Source organism: Anomaloglossus baeobatrachus, chromosome 4, assembly GCF_048569485.1.
Source record: "Anomaloglossus baeobatrachus isolate aAnoBae1 chromosome 4, aAnoBae1.hap1, whole genome shotgun sequence".
Taxonomy (NCBI): Eukaryota; Metazoa; Chordata; class Amphibia; order Anura; family Aromobatidae; genus Anomaloglossus; species Anomaloglossus baeobatrachus.
In genome coordinates this window covers 129492792-129510271 of record NC_134356.1, presented here as the reverse complement: position 1 = coordinate 129510271, position 17480 = coordinate 129492792, and the positions used below count along the sequence as shown (strand labels likewise).

At 43.0% G+C, this 17480-nt stretch overlaps 1 protein-coding gene across 2 annotated transcripts in view; it reads right to left on the bottom strand.

Annotated features, from left to right (window-relative positions):
* Positions 1 to 17480, bottom strand: part of FNIP1 (folliculin interacting protein 1) — a 130276-nt gene that overhangs the window by 58913 nt on the left and 53883 nt on the right. For both annotated transcript variants that reach the window (XM_075344542.1, XM_075344544.1), the window contains exon 2: positions 13188 to 13314. In XM_075344542.1, the coding sequence (XP_075200657.1) occupies positions 13188 to 13314 (127 nt within the window). The remainder of the gene's footprint in view (positions 1 to 13187; positions 13315 to 17480) is intronic.

Genomic DNA, 17480 nt, shown 5'->3' with positions numbered 1-17480 from the left:
GAGAACCTCCCTCCCACCGGGATGCGGGCGTCATTGGGGACCCTTGGACTTCGAGGAGGAGGAAGGGGCAAACATAAATCCAGGCGTCTTTTGTCGTTTCTCCCGCCAGGAGTCCTGTTCCTTGGGGGGATTCTTATGGAAAAACTGCAGTCTCCGAAAATGTATATTACGTGAAAACTGCTGTTGCACAGTCGGAAAGCCCTGCTTCCTGTCCGATGCCTTGGAGAGGATATCATCCAGTTGTGAGCCAAAGAGGAAGTCACCTTCACAGGGCATACTGCATAGACGGCCCTTGGATTGGACGTCTCCCTTCCAAGATTTCAGCCATAGGGCCCGTCTGGCAGAATTGGAAAGGGCCACAGCTTTAGCTGATAACTTCAAGGAGTCAATGGAAGCATCTGCAAGAAACGCCGCTGTCCCTTGGATGCGAGGTATGGAGGAGAGGATCTACCTTCGGGGTGTGTCACCCTTAAGCCGGTCCTCCAGCTGTTGGACCCAGACCATGAGGGAACGTGCGACACAGGTCCCAGCCACTGCAGGTCTTAGAGCTCCTGTGGTAGCCTCCCAAGTGCTACGGAGAAACCCATCCGACTTTCGGTCCAGCTGATCACGGAGGGAGCCGAAATCCTCAAAGGGGAGGGTCGTGGATTTGGATGCCTTCGCCACTGCCACATCGATCCTAGGAGTTTTGTCCCATGATGTGGTAGCGGCTTCATCAAAAGGGATACTTTCTCTTCAAAGAAGAGGAAATCGGCATTCTCTTTTCAGGCTTCTGCCACTGATCCCTTATCACTTCCAGGATTTTGTGGTGGATTGGGAAGACCTTCTTCTTTCTACTTTCCAGGCCTCCGAACATAAGGTCCTGTGTAGATTCCTGACTCTTATCGTCCACCAGCCCCATAGTAGTGCGGACCGCTTTAACCAGGGATGCTACCTCAGAGGGAGGAAAACACGGCCTGCCACCTTCATCCGAAGAAGACGAAGAGTCAGAGTCTGATGAAAAGGCAAAGGAAGAAAATCCAGAGCCCTTGTCAGAGCTATCGGACTTAGTGAACGATCCAGCCCGCTTGCTAGCTGTCTTCTTATGCTTCTTTGGAGCTAACTCGGACCTGGAGCCCATAGAATTCCTCACTTCGGCTCTAATAATGTCCCGTAATTCCGCCGTGAAACTCGGTGCTTCGGCACACAGGACCTTCTTAATACAGGAGGAACAAAGGTCTTTCCGGTAGTCAGAAGCCAGAGTCTCCTTGCACACCCCACATGATCTATAGTTCTTTTTTGAGGTATGCTTTTTGGGCACCTGAGAAACAATGGGACATAAGGAAACATAAGGAAGCAATAAGCCAGCAGGCACTCACCCCCCAAGATGGCGGTTAAATACCGTTTTTGGTGGAGATTTACGATTTCCAGACCTCCTGGAATCAGAGTGACGACCCACCGGACTGGAGGGGCTTGCTCTGGCAGGGGGGCGATCCCCCTTCTGCTGAGGGTGGGAAGCCTGAGAGTCCTTCGGCCTGTCTGGGACCTCCTTCCCTGATGGGGAGCTGTCAGCCATCCTAACGGAGGAGATCTACTCACCATATCCCCGCGAGCGTCACCTCTTTATCTCTCACCATTTCAAATTTGCCGCCCGAATTCAGTTCCTGGGCGCCGCCATCTTAGCCGACCCCGAGCATGCGCGGTAGAAGCATTTCCGGGTGACGCGTCACATCTTCTTCTCCCCCGGCGTGTACAGCAGCAGCAGGGCGCCCAGCTCACAGGCTCCGTGTGCGGACATCGCCGGGGGCGACGCAGAGCCGAGCTCCCGCTCCAGGCTCGCGCCCCACCACCGCATAAGCATGAAGCCCTGTGGAGGTGCTTCCAGGCCCAAATGCCGGCTTTTGGTAAGTACCAAGCTTGCACACCAAGTCGGACCTGGGAGAATCCGTGGGTTCATCCCATCAGGACAGGAAACCGAACTGGTGTGGAGGAGAGGTGCCGCCTTTTTATCAGTGGGTTTCCTGTCCTGATGTGGGCGGAACCTCTCAGGTGGTGCTGTCATGGGCGAAGGGGAAAATACTGACATTTGGGCAAACATTTCATAGTGGGTAATATTGTGGTGAGGTGCCCAATAAAGCATTTTATCCACTCGATCTGACATGTATATTAGTGATGTGATGCTTAAAGGATTTGACCTTTTATCTAATATTTTCATCCTCTCAACTAAACACTGGCACTATTTTATTTTGGTCAAGCATCACCCACATAAGTTCCCGAAATAGAAGCTGGCTATCAGAATACTGAATAATGTTTCAATGTTGGCACAAATCAGTCAATCCTGCCTACCACGTGCAAGACGGTATCTTAACAGCTTTGTGTGTATGACCTCAAAATAAATAAATATTTTTTTTCTGAACTGACAGTAGAATCCACAAAGATACCCATGATGCCTCTGTAACACTGCCCATGGAGCCCATGATACCTGTGTAACACGACCCATGGAGCCCATGATGCCGGTATAATACGACCCATGGAGCCCATGCCCATCACTTAAAATGTGCACACATAGCTCACATTTATAGGAAAATGTTATAACTGTAGTATGTTGAAATGGAAGTTCAAGATCTTGAAAAAGCATTCACACTAACAATTTTATATTCTAAACAGATTAGTAAAAATTATGTAGATGTAGAAACTTGGCACTCAAGATCAATGTGAATAGTGGTCTTTTATTGTGAAGAACTTGTAGGATCAGCACAAGCACAGACGTTTTGGTCAAAGACCTTCATCAATGTGCGTGCAGAGGTTCCTCAGAAGGTATAGTAGTGTGGCGAGCGGCATAGCTGGGTAGGACACTGTGTGACACTGTGCTTGTGCTGGTCCTACAAGTTTTTCACAATAAAAAAACTCTATTCACATTTATGTTGAGTGCCAAGTTTCTACATCTACTTGAGACGGTTTTGGACCCTACTTGTGCACCACCCCAGAAGTATCATGTGTATCAACTCTGTAAAAATTATGTAGTGTAGGTGAGGTGCCTTAACATATTTACCGATGGCCATCATTCCCGGTTTCCAGCACCACTTCGATCCCCCCTTGGGTCACGTGACTAAAGTTCAGACTTGCCTGATCAAGCTAGGCTGTGTGTGAATCGGAAGAGGCTTTTACAATGTAAGCCTGTGGAGTTTCTGAAGGCTTCATAGGCTTACATTTGTAAAAGCAACTTTTGGCTTATACACAGAGCCTAAATTAATCTGGCAAGTCAAAAGTCATGTGACCCAGATGAGCAACGCTGGAAACTGGGGAAAGTCACGATCGGTGAATATACTAATACACCTCATTACACACCCTACCATTTACACAGATTTAGCATATAAACCTTTTTACGGGAGTGCTTCTTTCATATCAGCCGGTACACGGATTAACCAAACTTCGGTTATCCAGTCAATTTTATACTAGGTTACTGGGTTTACACTTACCATCCTCCCCATTTCCAGGAATACAAATCTTGAAAACATTGCTCCATTTATTTTTTCCCACAAGTTTAATAAAAATCTAAATCATTTTCTGCAGGAATTGTAAGATCTTAAACCAGCTGCTGAAAGTTCACTATAAAGAAAGCATTGACATGGATGTAAAGGCATCACTCCAGCGGTGTGGTTTTTTTTTTTTTTCCAGAGCTGGAGTGGCGCTTTAAATGCAAGACCCCTGTCTCCGGTATTATACTCACCGGCCACCATCTTCATCCTTTCTTGGCGTTGCTCCGGTCCCGTGGCGCCATCTTGTGCTTGTAACTTCTGACTGGCTGTAAGTCAGAAGTTACATCCTGATGTAACTATGAGAGCCAGCACAAGGCAAAAACAAGGCCAGAACAAAGCTCTTATAGACTTGTTTTGAATTGTGACCTCCAACGTGCTCCATGAAAACACTGGAGCTGTTGGCAGGTCACAAATCCCCAGAGACCCCGACAGGAGCAGTCATGATAGAAGATGAAGACGGCGGCAGGAGAGTGTAAGACCGGGGGATGTGGGGGGAGTGACTTACATTTAACCCCTTAACCAATGATGGACACAGCATGTCATGAGCAGGTGTCAGTTCCTGCATCATGACATGCTATGTCTGTCATGGTTTAAAACTGTGGATGGTCACTGTCAGCTGACCAGCATGGTCAGAGATGCAGGGACCATTTCAGTGGTTCCTGCTTCTGATCACTGATCAGTCAATGTGAAATATCAGCTCTACCTGCACGATCTCAGCAGGAGCTCTGCTTTACTGCCAGCCAAGCTCCTACAATAACAGACCGGGACAGGGCCAGCACTTGTGGGGGTTTCCTCTATTTGGGCACATCAGGGGCTCTGCAAACATGACAAGGCGTCCGCTATATATTCCAGCCACTTTTGCACTGAAAAAGTCAAATTTTACTTCTCCCCTTATGAACCCTGCCGTGCACCCAAACAGTAGTTTTCCCACACATATGAGGTATCGGTGTACTTAAGATAAATTACACAATTATAAGGTCCACTTTCTCCTGCTACCCTTGCGAAAATGTAAAATCTGAGGCTAAAGTAAAAGTTTTGTGGGGAAAAAGTAAAATGTTTAATCTTTTCCTTTTACATTGCTTTAATTCATGTAACACACCTAAAAGAGTTAATAAACTTATTGAATGTGCTTTTGAGCAGTTTGTAAAAGAAAATAATAATACTTTATACTTTGTCACCTAGGCTCCTCAAAGTCACTTCAAATGTGAAGTGGTCCCTAAAAACAAAAAATGGTAGGTTTGATAGGGGTGTACAGTAGACCTGTAACAAAGGTTATTAACCATTTTGTTTGGTATATCTATCTAGTTTAATGACAGAAATTCAAAGTTTCATAAACACAAATCATTTTGACCAAAATGTATCAATAACATGAAGTACAATGTGGCATGAAAAACAAAAAATCTCAAAATCACCGGGATCCGGTGAAGTGATTACCACATAAAGTGACACTGGTCAATTGGAAAATGAGGATCAGTCATTAACATACAAAGTGGCTCGGTTCTCAAGGGGTTAAAGCACCATAACAGTTGTGAAATATAATATAATATAATATATATATACCGTATATATATATTATATATATACACACACACATACATATACAGTATGTATATATATATATATAATATAATATAATAATTATATAATATATATATAATATAATAATTATATAATATATATATAATATAATAATTATATAATATATATAATATAATAATTATATAATATATATATAATATAATAATTATATAATATATATATAATATAATAATTATATAATATATATATAATATAATAATTATATAATATATATATAATATAATAATTATATAATATATATATATATATATATATATATATATATATATATATATATATATATATATATATATATATATATATATATATATAATAATTATAGTGGACAGGTGGTGGCATCACAATCTGGGCACTACTTGTTTGTCGCTGCGGGGGTTTAATGGGTGACCACTGTGCAGCTCATCTCATCTCAAGTAAACATTACTGAAGGGTGCACATTAGACAGGGTATGAGTATTACCTCCCTTCAGATACAATAAATCATCCATAGCAAAATGTACAAATCAGCAGGTAGGAAACATTGGTGAGTTCAACATAAAAAAAATTCATGGAGAAGCGGCTAGGAGCGGGAACCAATCTCTGATTATTTGGCAAGTGCCATTTTTTTCCATAGTGAAGTATAATATTTCTGAGTAAAATAAAATCAGCTCATAAATCAAATACAACACTGAACACAATCAACACATCCCTGATGCCCAAAGCAACTACTTCTGACTTCAGGTGGGTGCACACGATCCATAGATAGTGCGTCCTGTACACAGTGTCTTCTCCTGAGGAGATGTGCGTGTTCTCCTTAGGAGATCACAGGTGCCTGTGGCCACAATCAGTATTTTGAGTGCAGGGGACTCGCTCTCTTCTCCCCGCGGAATAGCATACATTGACATTCTGCCGCTTGGGAAGCCGTGGAGCACGTCAATTCACACTGGGCAGAAAAGAAGCTCAGTGGGCACGGGATTTCTATACATCCCATCCACTGTGCTTCTACTGTACAACGCAGCATTATGGACGCAGCAAAAACACAGCAAAAAAGTTTTCACCCATTCCAATGCAAAGGGGGGGGGGGGGGAACCAAAAAACCCCCAAAAAAACCCACAAAAGTAAAAATGCATAAAACCAATAAGTGTATTTTATGCAGCATGTTTCCTGCCAAGATGTAGGATGTGGTTGATTCACTCACACTCCTACTAAGCAGTGTTTCCATTAATGTACAGTGTTGTGATATAAACGTACTTCATGTTGAATGTATATTACTGTGGCTGCTGGCGATGTAGCAGAGCCGAAGCAGCGCAACAGTTGGTACCATCTTGCGACCGATAGTATAACCTATTTTATTGAATATCAAGTTTATTGCTAGTGTGCGTTTTAGAGTAATGTGTAATGTATGCAATAATATGTATAATGTGTTGCTCCAACAAGCAGTGTCAGGTGGGAGGCACAGTATGGGGAGTCATGTAAAAGTATACAGTGGGTAGGGAAAATATTCAGACCCTTTTAAAATTGTTCACTCTTTGTTTCATTGCAGACATTGGGTAAATTCAAAAAAGTTCATTTTTTTTTTCTCAGGAATGTATACTCTGCACCCCATCTTGACAGAAAAATAAATAAACAGAAATGTAGAAATTATTTGCAAATTTCTTAAACCAGAAAAACTGAAATATCACATGGTCATAAGTATTCAGACCCTTTGCTCAGTATTGAGTAGAAGCACCCCTTTGAGCTAGTACAGCTATGAGTCTTCTTGGGAATGATGCAACAAGTTTTTCACACCTGCATTTGGGCATCCTCTGCCATTCTTCCTTGCAGATCCTCTCTAGTTCAGTCAGGTTGGATGGTGAACGCTGATGGACAGCCATTTTCAGGACTCTCCAGACATGCTCAATTGGGTTTAGGTCAGGGCTCTGGCTGGGCCAGTCAAGAATGGTCACAGAGTTGTTCTGAAGCCCCTCCTTTGTTATTTTAGCAGTGTGCTTAGAGTCATTGTCTTGTTGGAAGGTGAACCTTCAGCCAAGTCTGAGGTCCAGAGCACTCTGGAAGACATTTTCTTCCAGGATATCTCTGTACTTGGCCGCATTCATCTTTCCTTCAATTGCAACCAGTCGTCCTGTCCCTGCAGCTGAAAAACACCCCGATAGCATGATGCTGCCACCACTGTTGGGATTCTATTAGGCAGGTGATGAGCAGTGCCTGGTTTTCTCCACACATACCGCTTAGAATTATCACCAAAAAGTTTTATCTTTGTCTCATCAGACCAGAGAATCTTAGATCTCAGACTGGGAGTCCTTCATGTGTTTTTTTGCAAACTCATATGTCTAGCACTGAGAAGACACTTCCATTGAGCCACTCTGCCATAAATTCCCAACTGGAGGAGGGCTGCAGTGATAGTTGACTTTGTGGAATTTTCTCCTATCTCCCTACTGCATCTCTGGAGCTCAGCCACAGTGATCTTGGGGTTCTTCTTTAGCTCTTTCACCATAGCTCTTCTCCCATGATTGCAAAGTTTGGCTGGACTGCCAGCTCTAGGAAGAGTTCTGGTGGTCCCAAACGTCTTCCGTTTAAGGATTATGGAGGCCAATGTGCTCTTAGGAACCTTGAGTACTGCAGAAATTCTTTTGTAACCTTGGTCAGATCTGTGCCTTGCCACAATTTTGTCTCTGAGCTCCTTGGGCAGTTCCTTTGACCTCATGATTCTCATTTGGTCTGACATGCACTGTGAGCTGTAAGGTATTATATAGACAGGTGCGCGACTTTCCAAATCAAGTGCTATCAGTTTAATTGAACACAGTTGGACTCCAATGAAGGAGTAGAACTATCTCAAGGAGGATCACAAAGAAATGGACAGCATGTGACTTAAATATGAGTGTCTGAGCAAAGGGTCTGAATACTTATGACCATGTGATATTTCAGTTTAGGGACACTGTTGCCACAAAGATAAGTAAAAGGAAAGAATTACAGAGTAGTCTTGTCTTCTGGAGGACTAATACCCAGAGCTAGGGCTAGAAGCGAGAGTACCCCCAGGAAATAGCGGCAGCAGAACGTTAAAGGCCATGTCTGTCCTGATGAATTTGTACCAAGAATAAAGCCATTCTGCTTGATTATTTTTATAAGAAAGACTGTGTCATGTGTGGCCCTGCTACGTCTCTGACAGGGACCAGCAGCAGGGTGACGGAGGTGATGCTGAAGGCTGCAGTAAGTGTTACACACCCCGGCTGGGGCAGGTCACAGACACAACTTTTAATGGACCAGGGGTACGGAGGACCCTCGGCCTGGCATTCGCCCCACCCCCCCTACCTCCCCCTCTTCAAAGACACCGGTTTTTGGTGCAGAAAAAAAAAAATCGCTGCAAATACTCAACATGTGAACATATCCTTAGGTTTTCACAAAAATAAAATAAAACTTTGATACAGCTTCAATAAACATTTTAAGCATTGCACATATGGCTTTTGCACATACTGGTGAGGGTCGTAAATTACACTGCAGATACAGCAGATTTGGAAAGGCAGCGCTGCAGTGTAAAGCAAACAACTGAACATATAGTATCCATTAAAACCAAGTGTATGTATGATTATAACTGGTTTCATGTTTCTACCCTCAAGCGCAAACCCATTGGCAAATGCAATCTTCCAGGGTTTAAGCAGTTTTATTTAGCAGCGCTGACCAGGAAGAAATGCTTCACATTTTTCATGTAAAATGAGCCTTTATGTATTTTGTGTGGAGCTCCGCTTTATTCAGAAGCCTCATCACAAGCTCATATGACTCATGAGCTCATGACTATATCACAGACGCTTCCTCCACTCCGTAGTACAATGGATGCCACAGAGCTGCGTTCCTCTTTCAGACAGACAGTGAGTGATCCTGCAAAGATTGTGCAATAAAGACCCCATATAGTGTCACATACGTCTCCAATTCTCGCCATCTAGAAGCAATGCTGTCCAGGAGCTCTGCGCAGGGTGGAGTATGAGCGAGGCAGTCATATGATCACACTGCACTCCCTGAACTAGAACTGCCATTTATCTCTGACCTAACAAACAAACTTTCTGGCTCAGATCAGCAGGCATGTGACACGCACCGCAATCATTCTGCTGGCTACGAGAAACCTGGACATACAACACCACCACAATCATTTATGAGCATACGCTAGAAGGAGAAGAGCATTGGGGCGCCTGCACATTGCACCTACGGGAGCTTTTAGGACATCTCATTCTAAACCCATATAACTTGGAAGCAAACAATTGTCCAGAATGTCTTGGTATTCTGGAGTACAATATATCACAAAAGTGAGTACACCCCTCACAGATTTCTAAATATTTTATTATATCTTATGGGACAACACTGAAGATCTGACACCTTGATACAATGTTGTCCGTATACAGCTTGTATATCAGTGTAATATAGCGTGTCCTCTAAATAAATCAACACGTAGCCATTAGTGTCAAAACATCTGGCAACAAAAATGAGTACACCCCTAAGTGAAAATGGCCAAATTGTGCTGAAAGGGTCATTACTTTGTGTGATCATCTTTCTTTTCAAGCCCTGCCTTCTCTCTCTTGGGCATGGCGTTCACTAGAGGTTCACAGGAGCTACTGGAATCTTCTTCCACTCCTCCATGTTCTCATGATCACGGAGCTGGTGGATGTTAGAGACATTGTGCTCCTCCACCTTCTGTTTGAGGATGCCCCCACAGATGATCAATAAAGTTTAGGTCTGGAGACATGCGTGGCCAGTCCAGAACCTTTAGCCTCAGTTTCCTTAGCAAGGCAGTGGTCTTTTTGGAGGTGTTTGGGGTCGGTATGTTGGAATATGAAGGGAGGAAAACATGCTCTGTACCAGTATGTCACCATATAGGTTAGCCTTCATGGTTCCCTCAATGAAGTGTAGCCCCCACAGCCGGCAGCACTCATGCAGCCTCAAACAATGATACTCCCAGTGTCAGATCTTCAGTGTTGTCGGAAGAAAATATATAATAAAATATTTACAAAAATGTAATTTATGTATTCACTTTTATGTATACTGTATTAAGATATCTCATCACTGGAGCTAAAGGTCCACAGCCAACTCCTGAAACACAACCCCATAGTGTTATCCAGTAAATTTTACAGTCAGCAAAATGCAGTCTGGCAGCTAAGGTTGTCCTGGCATTTAGGAAACCCAGACTAGTCCATCAAACAGCCATGTGGAGAAGCACGATTTGTCACTTTACATGGCATATTTGCACTGTTCCAGAGTCCAGTGGCAGTGAGCTTTACACCACTCCATCCAATGTTTGGCATTGTGCTTGGTGATGTAAGGCTTGCATGCAGCTGATCAGTTGTGAACACCTATCCTATGAAGGTCCTCGTGCATAGTTTTTGTGTTGATGTTTAGGTCAATGGAGATGTGGGTCTCTGCAGTTATTGAGTCAGTAACTTATGTGTATGCCCCCCAGCACTCTGTGACCTAACGCTGAATCAGTATGTCTTCTGCCGCTTACTGTTGATTTGGTTCCTAAATGCATTCAGTTTTCAATAATACCACTCACGGCTTAGAAGGGAAGAAATGTCATGAACTGACTTGATCCAACAGTGACAGGGACACGGTGGAATCGATTGACCTCTTTAGAACATAATTTTGTGGCCCTTGCATGGCTAAGTGGATGATTTTATACACCTGTGCCAATGAATGAACAACATGGGTTCAATAATAGAGGTGTGTCCCAATACATGATGCATGTGTATAAATAGAGGGTGATTCATCAAAGCTTCTAATGCCGGCGTCACACGGTACGATATATCGGGCGATATATCGTCAGGGTTACGTCGTTAGTGACGCATATCCAGCATCTTCAGAGATATCATACCGTGTGACACCTCCGAACGACTGAACGAACAAATATACTCACCTTATCGTTGCTCATTGACACGTCGTTCATTTTCAAAATGTCGGTCCTCCTTCTGTGCTCCGGTTGTTCATGGTTCCCGTGGCAGCACACGTCGCTCCGTGTGACACCCCGGGAACGATGAACACAGCTTACCTGCGTCCCGCCGGCAATGCGGAAGGAAGGAGGTGGGCAGGATGTTACGTCCCGCTCATCTATGTCCCTCCGCTTCCATTGGCCGGCCGCAGTGTGACGTCGATGTGACGCCGAACGTCCCTCCCCCTTCAGGAAGAGGATGTTCGTCGCCCACAGCGACGTCGCCCGGGAGGCAAGTGCATGTGACAGGGGGTTAACGACTTTGTGCGCCATGGGCAACTAATTGCCCGTGACGCACAAACGACAGGGGGAGAGTACGATCGATCGCACGATAGATCGTCCCGTGTGACACCGGCATAAGCTTGAGAAATGGCATGAAAGCTTTGAAAAGTTACAATTTGTGTGTAATTTTTTGTTGCGATAAAAATTTTTGACTCTTGAAGTTTTCCCAACAGTTTGGTTCAGCTGCCCCAGATGGGCAGAGCTGTGGAGGAGCAGGGACGGAGTAAGGCAAGGCCAAGTCTGCCCATCAAATTCATCAAACGTGCTGGTGTTTTGTATATGGCGTGGCACAACACTCAGAAGGAGTGCCAAATTACTGAAGTAAGAATGTATTATGACAGTCTTGATGAATCTGACCCATTATCTACCCTTTACCACACACTCTTGAGGTGTCTGGTCACGGGAGAGGAATGAATCGGACAAGTGGCTGTTACCAAAGACATACAGATAGGGACTCTAGATTGTGAGCCTCAATGGGGACAGTGTTGCCAATGTATGTAAAGCGCTGTGGAATTAATAGCGCTATATAAATGAATAAAATTATTAAAATTATTATTATTACCCTTACAATCAAAAAATAGCTAAACAAACTCGGGACCATTGGAAATCTATTGCAGAATCATTTCCTAAAATAGAACGAGCGACTGTAATAACTTATCAATATCCAATTAGCCAGTGGGGACTACTCATGTATATTAGTAGGAAAGCCCTGTGAAAACAAATACGTGATTTTAGGATTTCCACACAATCAGAAGTGAACATGTCAAGTTTTGGGCCTACAACTGCAAACAACCATGTTCTGCCATAAAAAAAAAAAAAATCCATTTAGTTATTGGGCTAATGCAGGATCATGTGCCATGACAAGGTCACAAGGTGTGATCTCCTCCTACATAAACAAGTGCACCAGGCTGAAAGCAGCTCCCTCCACGGCCACATGATCCCCAGTGTGGAATAGCTGGAGTCCTGCAGGGCAGCAGTCAGCATATTCAGGATACCACATGTCAGCGACTTCCAAGCTACAAATCAACATTCAAATGTAGAACCCTGGCAAGAAGTCATGGTCGTGGGGTTTTATATATCCCAGGACCTGATTTATGTAGAAATGATTGCAGTTCACACAACGCCAATATGACTTACTGCCTGGTGTTTACAGTGTTATCTGAGAGATTAAAATATGGATGGTCTGGGCAGCTGCCCTGGGGACTAAGCTGCCCTAAGTGCCCTTGATTTAATCTGCTACTCCATGGCGGTGTGGGAAGGATGCTGCAATAATTACCCTCCTTATTCTGAGGCATCTCTTTATACAAAAGCCACTCCGTTTCAGCGTGTGTGTAGTGGTACTTACCCTCCTTGGTCCGAGACTTCTCTTTATACCCAGGTGCCTTGGCCATTCAGCTTCAGCATGTGTGTACTGAAGGTGCCTGAGCTTGAAAAGGAGCCTGGAGCAAGGATTGTAAGCTTAGGTGTCTACAAATGCTGTGCTCTATTGGTTGTCCAAGGTTACGAGAATCCTTCTGGAACCTAGATGGTGAGCCATGGCCGGGGCCTGCTATACATACAAGCCAACATATGACAAATAGGACAACTCTCTGACAAACACTGTGGTTACCAGGCTATTAGAGTGCATTTGTTCAGTGCCACTTGCTTTCTTCCTCTAAAGGAAATGTGAAGTGTATAATACACACCCAAGGGATATGGTGTCAGATACAGCACCCAGACAGGGCACGTAATTATAGGAAACCACAAGCAGCTAACAGCAGGAATCAGGGCTCGTGTCAAAGCAACACATCATATAAAAAGGAAAGAAAATAAATAAATAAATAAATAAATAAATCAGCTCACCGACACAGACAGATCCTCCGTCTTACGTTTGGCGTTCGAGTCAAACAAGACATTTCGGCCTCGCTTCTCGCAGTCTTGGTAAACGACCAGGCGGATCTGGCTTGGGTCAAATTCATATGAGGGCCAGCTGGAAGATGAAGCAAAAATACTGCAGTTATATTCAAATAAATACCAGACGTCATTTTCACACTTTACAGGCACATTGTATTAAAGCAAAAATATTAATATACAGGAATAGAAAATGTGAAGAGTATACAGAATATGCTTTACTTATACATATTAAAAATGTATTAAATATTATTAAAAACCACCTAGACAAAAACTACAACAGGACTAAAAACAGACAAACCTATAGCGTAATGTATAGGTATCAGAATGAGGCCCTTAAATAGGAGACAAAAAATGAGTATATAATAGGGACAACTAATATTCTCTAAGGTGGGTATTACCCTACATAACAATGGAGGTTAGCCCCCTAATTAGCCATTCCTCGATGGCTAACCCTAGACTCCCTGGTCTATCACACAATGGTGAATAAGAATTATCTATTGTACAGGGATAAAGTCTAATATAACTAATATTCCAAAACCATGTAGGGAAGGTTAATAAATAAGTGTATATTATTACTTATCTGACATTATTACAATCCTCAATTTAGGGCCCCATGGGGCTGATACCATGCTCAGTATGACAGGTCATACCAACCCTACATCGTTCACAGCGTTGTATTGAGCATGGTATCAGCCCCATGGGGCCCTAAATTGAGGATTGTAATAATAAGATGTCAGATAAGTAATAATATACACTTATTTATTAACCTTCCATATAGGGTTTTGGAATATTAGTTATATTAGACTTTATCCCTGTACAATAGATAAATTCTAATGCACCATTGTGTGATAACCCAGGGAGTCTAGGGTCAGCCATCGAGGAATGCGGGCCCACTTTACTAATTAGGGGGCTAACCTCCATTGTTAGGTAGGGTCAATACCCACCTTAGGGAATAGTTAGTTGGCCCTTATATACCCATTTTTTGGCTCCTATTTAAGGGCTTCATTCTGACACCTATTCATTAATCTACAGGTTTGCCTGTTTTAGTTCAGTTGTAGGTTTTGTCTAGGTTGTTTTTAATAATATTTAATTAAGATATATTTGTAATAAATTAAAAGTAAAGTATGGGCATATCGTATGCAACCTGGACCCGAGTGATTAGAAAGTCAGTGACTATAAGGACATACAGGTTATGCACTGCATATGGCAAGAAGACGATCTTAGACAATTGCGGCAGCGGACCACAAGAAGAAAATCAACACAAGCTAATAGGATGAAGAACTAAATCAATCATTCGAGTTATGAATGAAGAAAAGAAAAACATCTGTTCCAATAAGAAATGTGCTAGTCCTTAGGAATCTGTACCAGTTACCATAAATCACTATATGCTACACCAAAATCTGCTACAACACAGTGGTATCCGGAGAATGGTTCCTGCTATCATTATAACGTCACAAACCCTGAAGACGTGTCGTGTCCTGAAGTCTGCACTACAAAGCATTGTTACTTTGTACAGTGTAATCCTTGGTTTATGGCCATATAAAGATGACACTACCATTAGATGATCCACCTGCTAAATATTTCTGGAGGAGCCGCTCAGGACAGGCACCTGTTTACTGCAATGGAGCTCAACCGGCTTATAGGAGGCAAGTCTATTAGGGATGAGATCTAAACATATCCAATTTGTGTTAGTTGTAATGAACGGAGTCATCAAGTTGGGATAATACGAAGCGTACATTATATACTACATTACATGTGTGATGTATAGCTAACGCCACAGGCTATTGTCCCTCCATTAGGGATTAGGTTTCAACAACCATTATATTGCTTTAAGTCAATAGAGGCTAAAATGAATAAAAAAAAAAGAAATGATTTAGTAGTAAAATTGCCCAGCCTATACTAATAATTAAGGACTAGACTGAACTAAGTATTATTTTAGCTACTTATTGTATCAGTATGTCCTCTGAACACTTCCCCTTGACCAGATAACTTATAGGGGTTGTTTGGCATAAAATGATTAGTCTGCAGTCCCCCTATGTGTCCTTTTTTGGCTAGTTTCACACTTGCGTTGAACGGCACCCGTTGCATTGCGTTGTGTGATGGATGCAACGGATGTGTTGCATATAGTGGCACGACGGATGCAACGGATCGTACAAAACAACGGAATCAGGTTGTTTTTTGGTTTGTTTTTTTTTTTTACAGTTTTACCGGCGGCAGACTATTGTGAACGATCAGCTGATCGTTCGGCCGCCGAGAATGTGTGTGGGGGGGCGGAGTGCGGGGTGGGTGGAGCCGAGCGGGGCCATGACGTTGAGGACAGGTGAGTGTGTGCACACGTGCGTGCGTGTGTACACACACGTGCGTGCGTGTTTACACACACGCCTGCGTGTGTACACACACGCCTGCGTGTGTACACGTGGAGTGCGGGAGGGGGCGGAGCCAAGTGGGGAAGTGTCAGGCTCTGGCCAGGACCATACATATTGCAAACTCTGTCACGTGCCTGTTCCCGGATCAGAAGCCAGCGAATCCTCGCAGTACACAGTGTGGAGGGAGGATTCATAAGTCTGCAGTCACACAGACTGACACAGAGGGACTGCAGACTTATCGAATTAGACTGGACAACCCCTTTATTTTATGTCCTCCAAATTTACAGATGTTTTTGTTGACATTTACCCAACTGTTCTCCAACAGATCCTGTAGCCCACAACCAATTTATGATGAAATTTTTGTTTTTTGTCTTCCATCAATATGTTATGTTCTTGAAAGTGGCACAGAATCGAAAATATTTTCTTTTTTTACTTTAAACTAATTTTTTTGTGGTATAAAAACATCCCTCTTTTTAAAAGGTTGCTTGTCTAAAAATGTTCTAAATTAATAAATTCCACCAGAAACCTTACTCCAGACAGTGATAGGAGTGAGATGTGTTACTAATGCATCGTTTAGCATCAGTCCCATTTCAGGAATCGGTCTAAAATATCAGGATGAAGCCTTAAGGAACGATAATTTAGATGGTTCAAATCTTTTGAAAAATGAGGAGTAAATATTAGAGACATGAGAGAAAAAAATAATGATGAATCTGAGTCTATGAAATTATCAGATGTGTCAGGGTTTAAAGCATAAGTGGAGAACAAAATCTCGCTGTCAAAATGAATGAAAACCCAGTGGCAACCAAACATTCAAGTGTGAACAAGTCTCAGGATCTTCGCTCTATAAGTAGCTAGAAAATACAGTAAGTGGAGAATTCTAAATTATGCTTAGATCAGGAGGCAGGGGAGTGCACAAACAGCACAGCTTCATCGTGTTTGGATGGAGTATACAGCTGAATATACAGCATATCGTGCATTAATTATGGATGTATCAACCATAGGAAGGCGACCACCCAGAACATGTCTACAAAGCCACAACAGTACACATGCTCGAACACTGCTGTATTACAAATCCTCAGGGGTCCTGCAGTGAGACCTCCACTGCTCTAACATGTACCACCTACGCTTCTGGCTGAATTACCTCTTTAAAATCTTTCCTCTCTAAGCATCGGAATAAAAGCTGGAATAGCACGGCAGTCTGCAGCCCGCTCATGTATTCCTGAGATCACATGGGGCCGCTTTATCATAGTCTGGCCATATGACTTCAAAGGCAATGTGGAGTCTGCCTTCTCGGAAATCTGAAAAACATTCTGCCTGGTGTGTGCAGATAAACGGTGGGGTGTTGGGGTATCTATGACCGCATTACTCTGAGGCTTCTCTTTGATGGACAAATCCAAAGACTATTTTTAAAGAATCTGCACCCTTGCTGTATTTATAGATCACAGCAGCTTATCTACGTTCTCCGCTCGGTTTCTATTATTCCCTCCATGTATATACAGAAGAGCAGAGCGAGCAATGAACATGTGTTTTTAAGGAAAGTCACACTAAAATGTTAAGAACTTATTTTATAAATACAATTTCGATAGTGTGTATATAGAATATCACGTCTATTAACAGCAATGATCTCAATCTACAGGTGACACTTCATCCGCTCAGTTACCTGGATGGCATCTTGGGTTGTCTGCAGCGTCACCTTTCCTCAAATCTCTGGGAACAGAATCACACAGCGATTGAGCGGCTGTTAAAAATAACAATAAGCTATGTTCAACCAAGTCAGAAAGGCTGGCATGTGGCGAGCGGAGAGCTGTGGCTTGATCAGTACTCTATCCATGTTGTGTGTAAAAGTGCACAGCACCATCCAGATCAGAAGAGACAC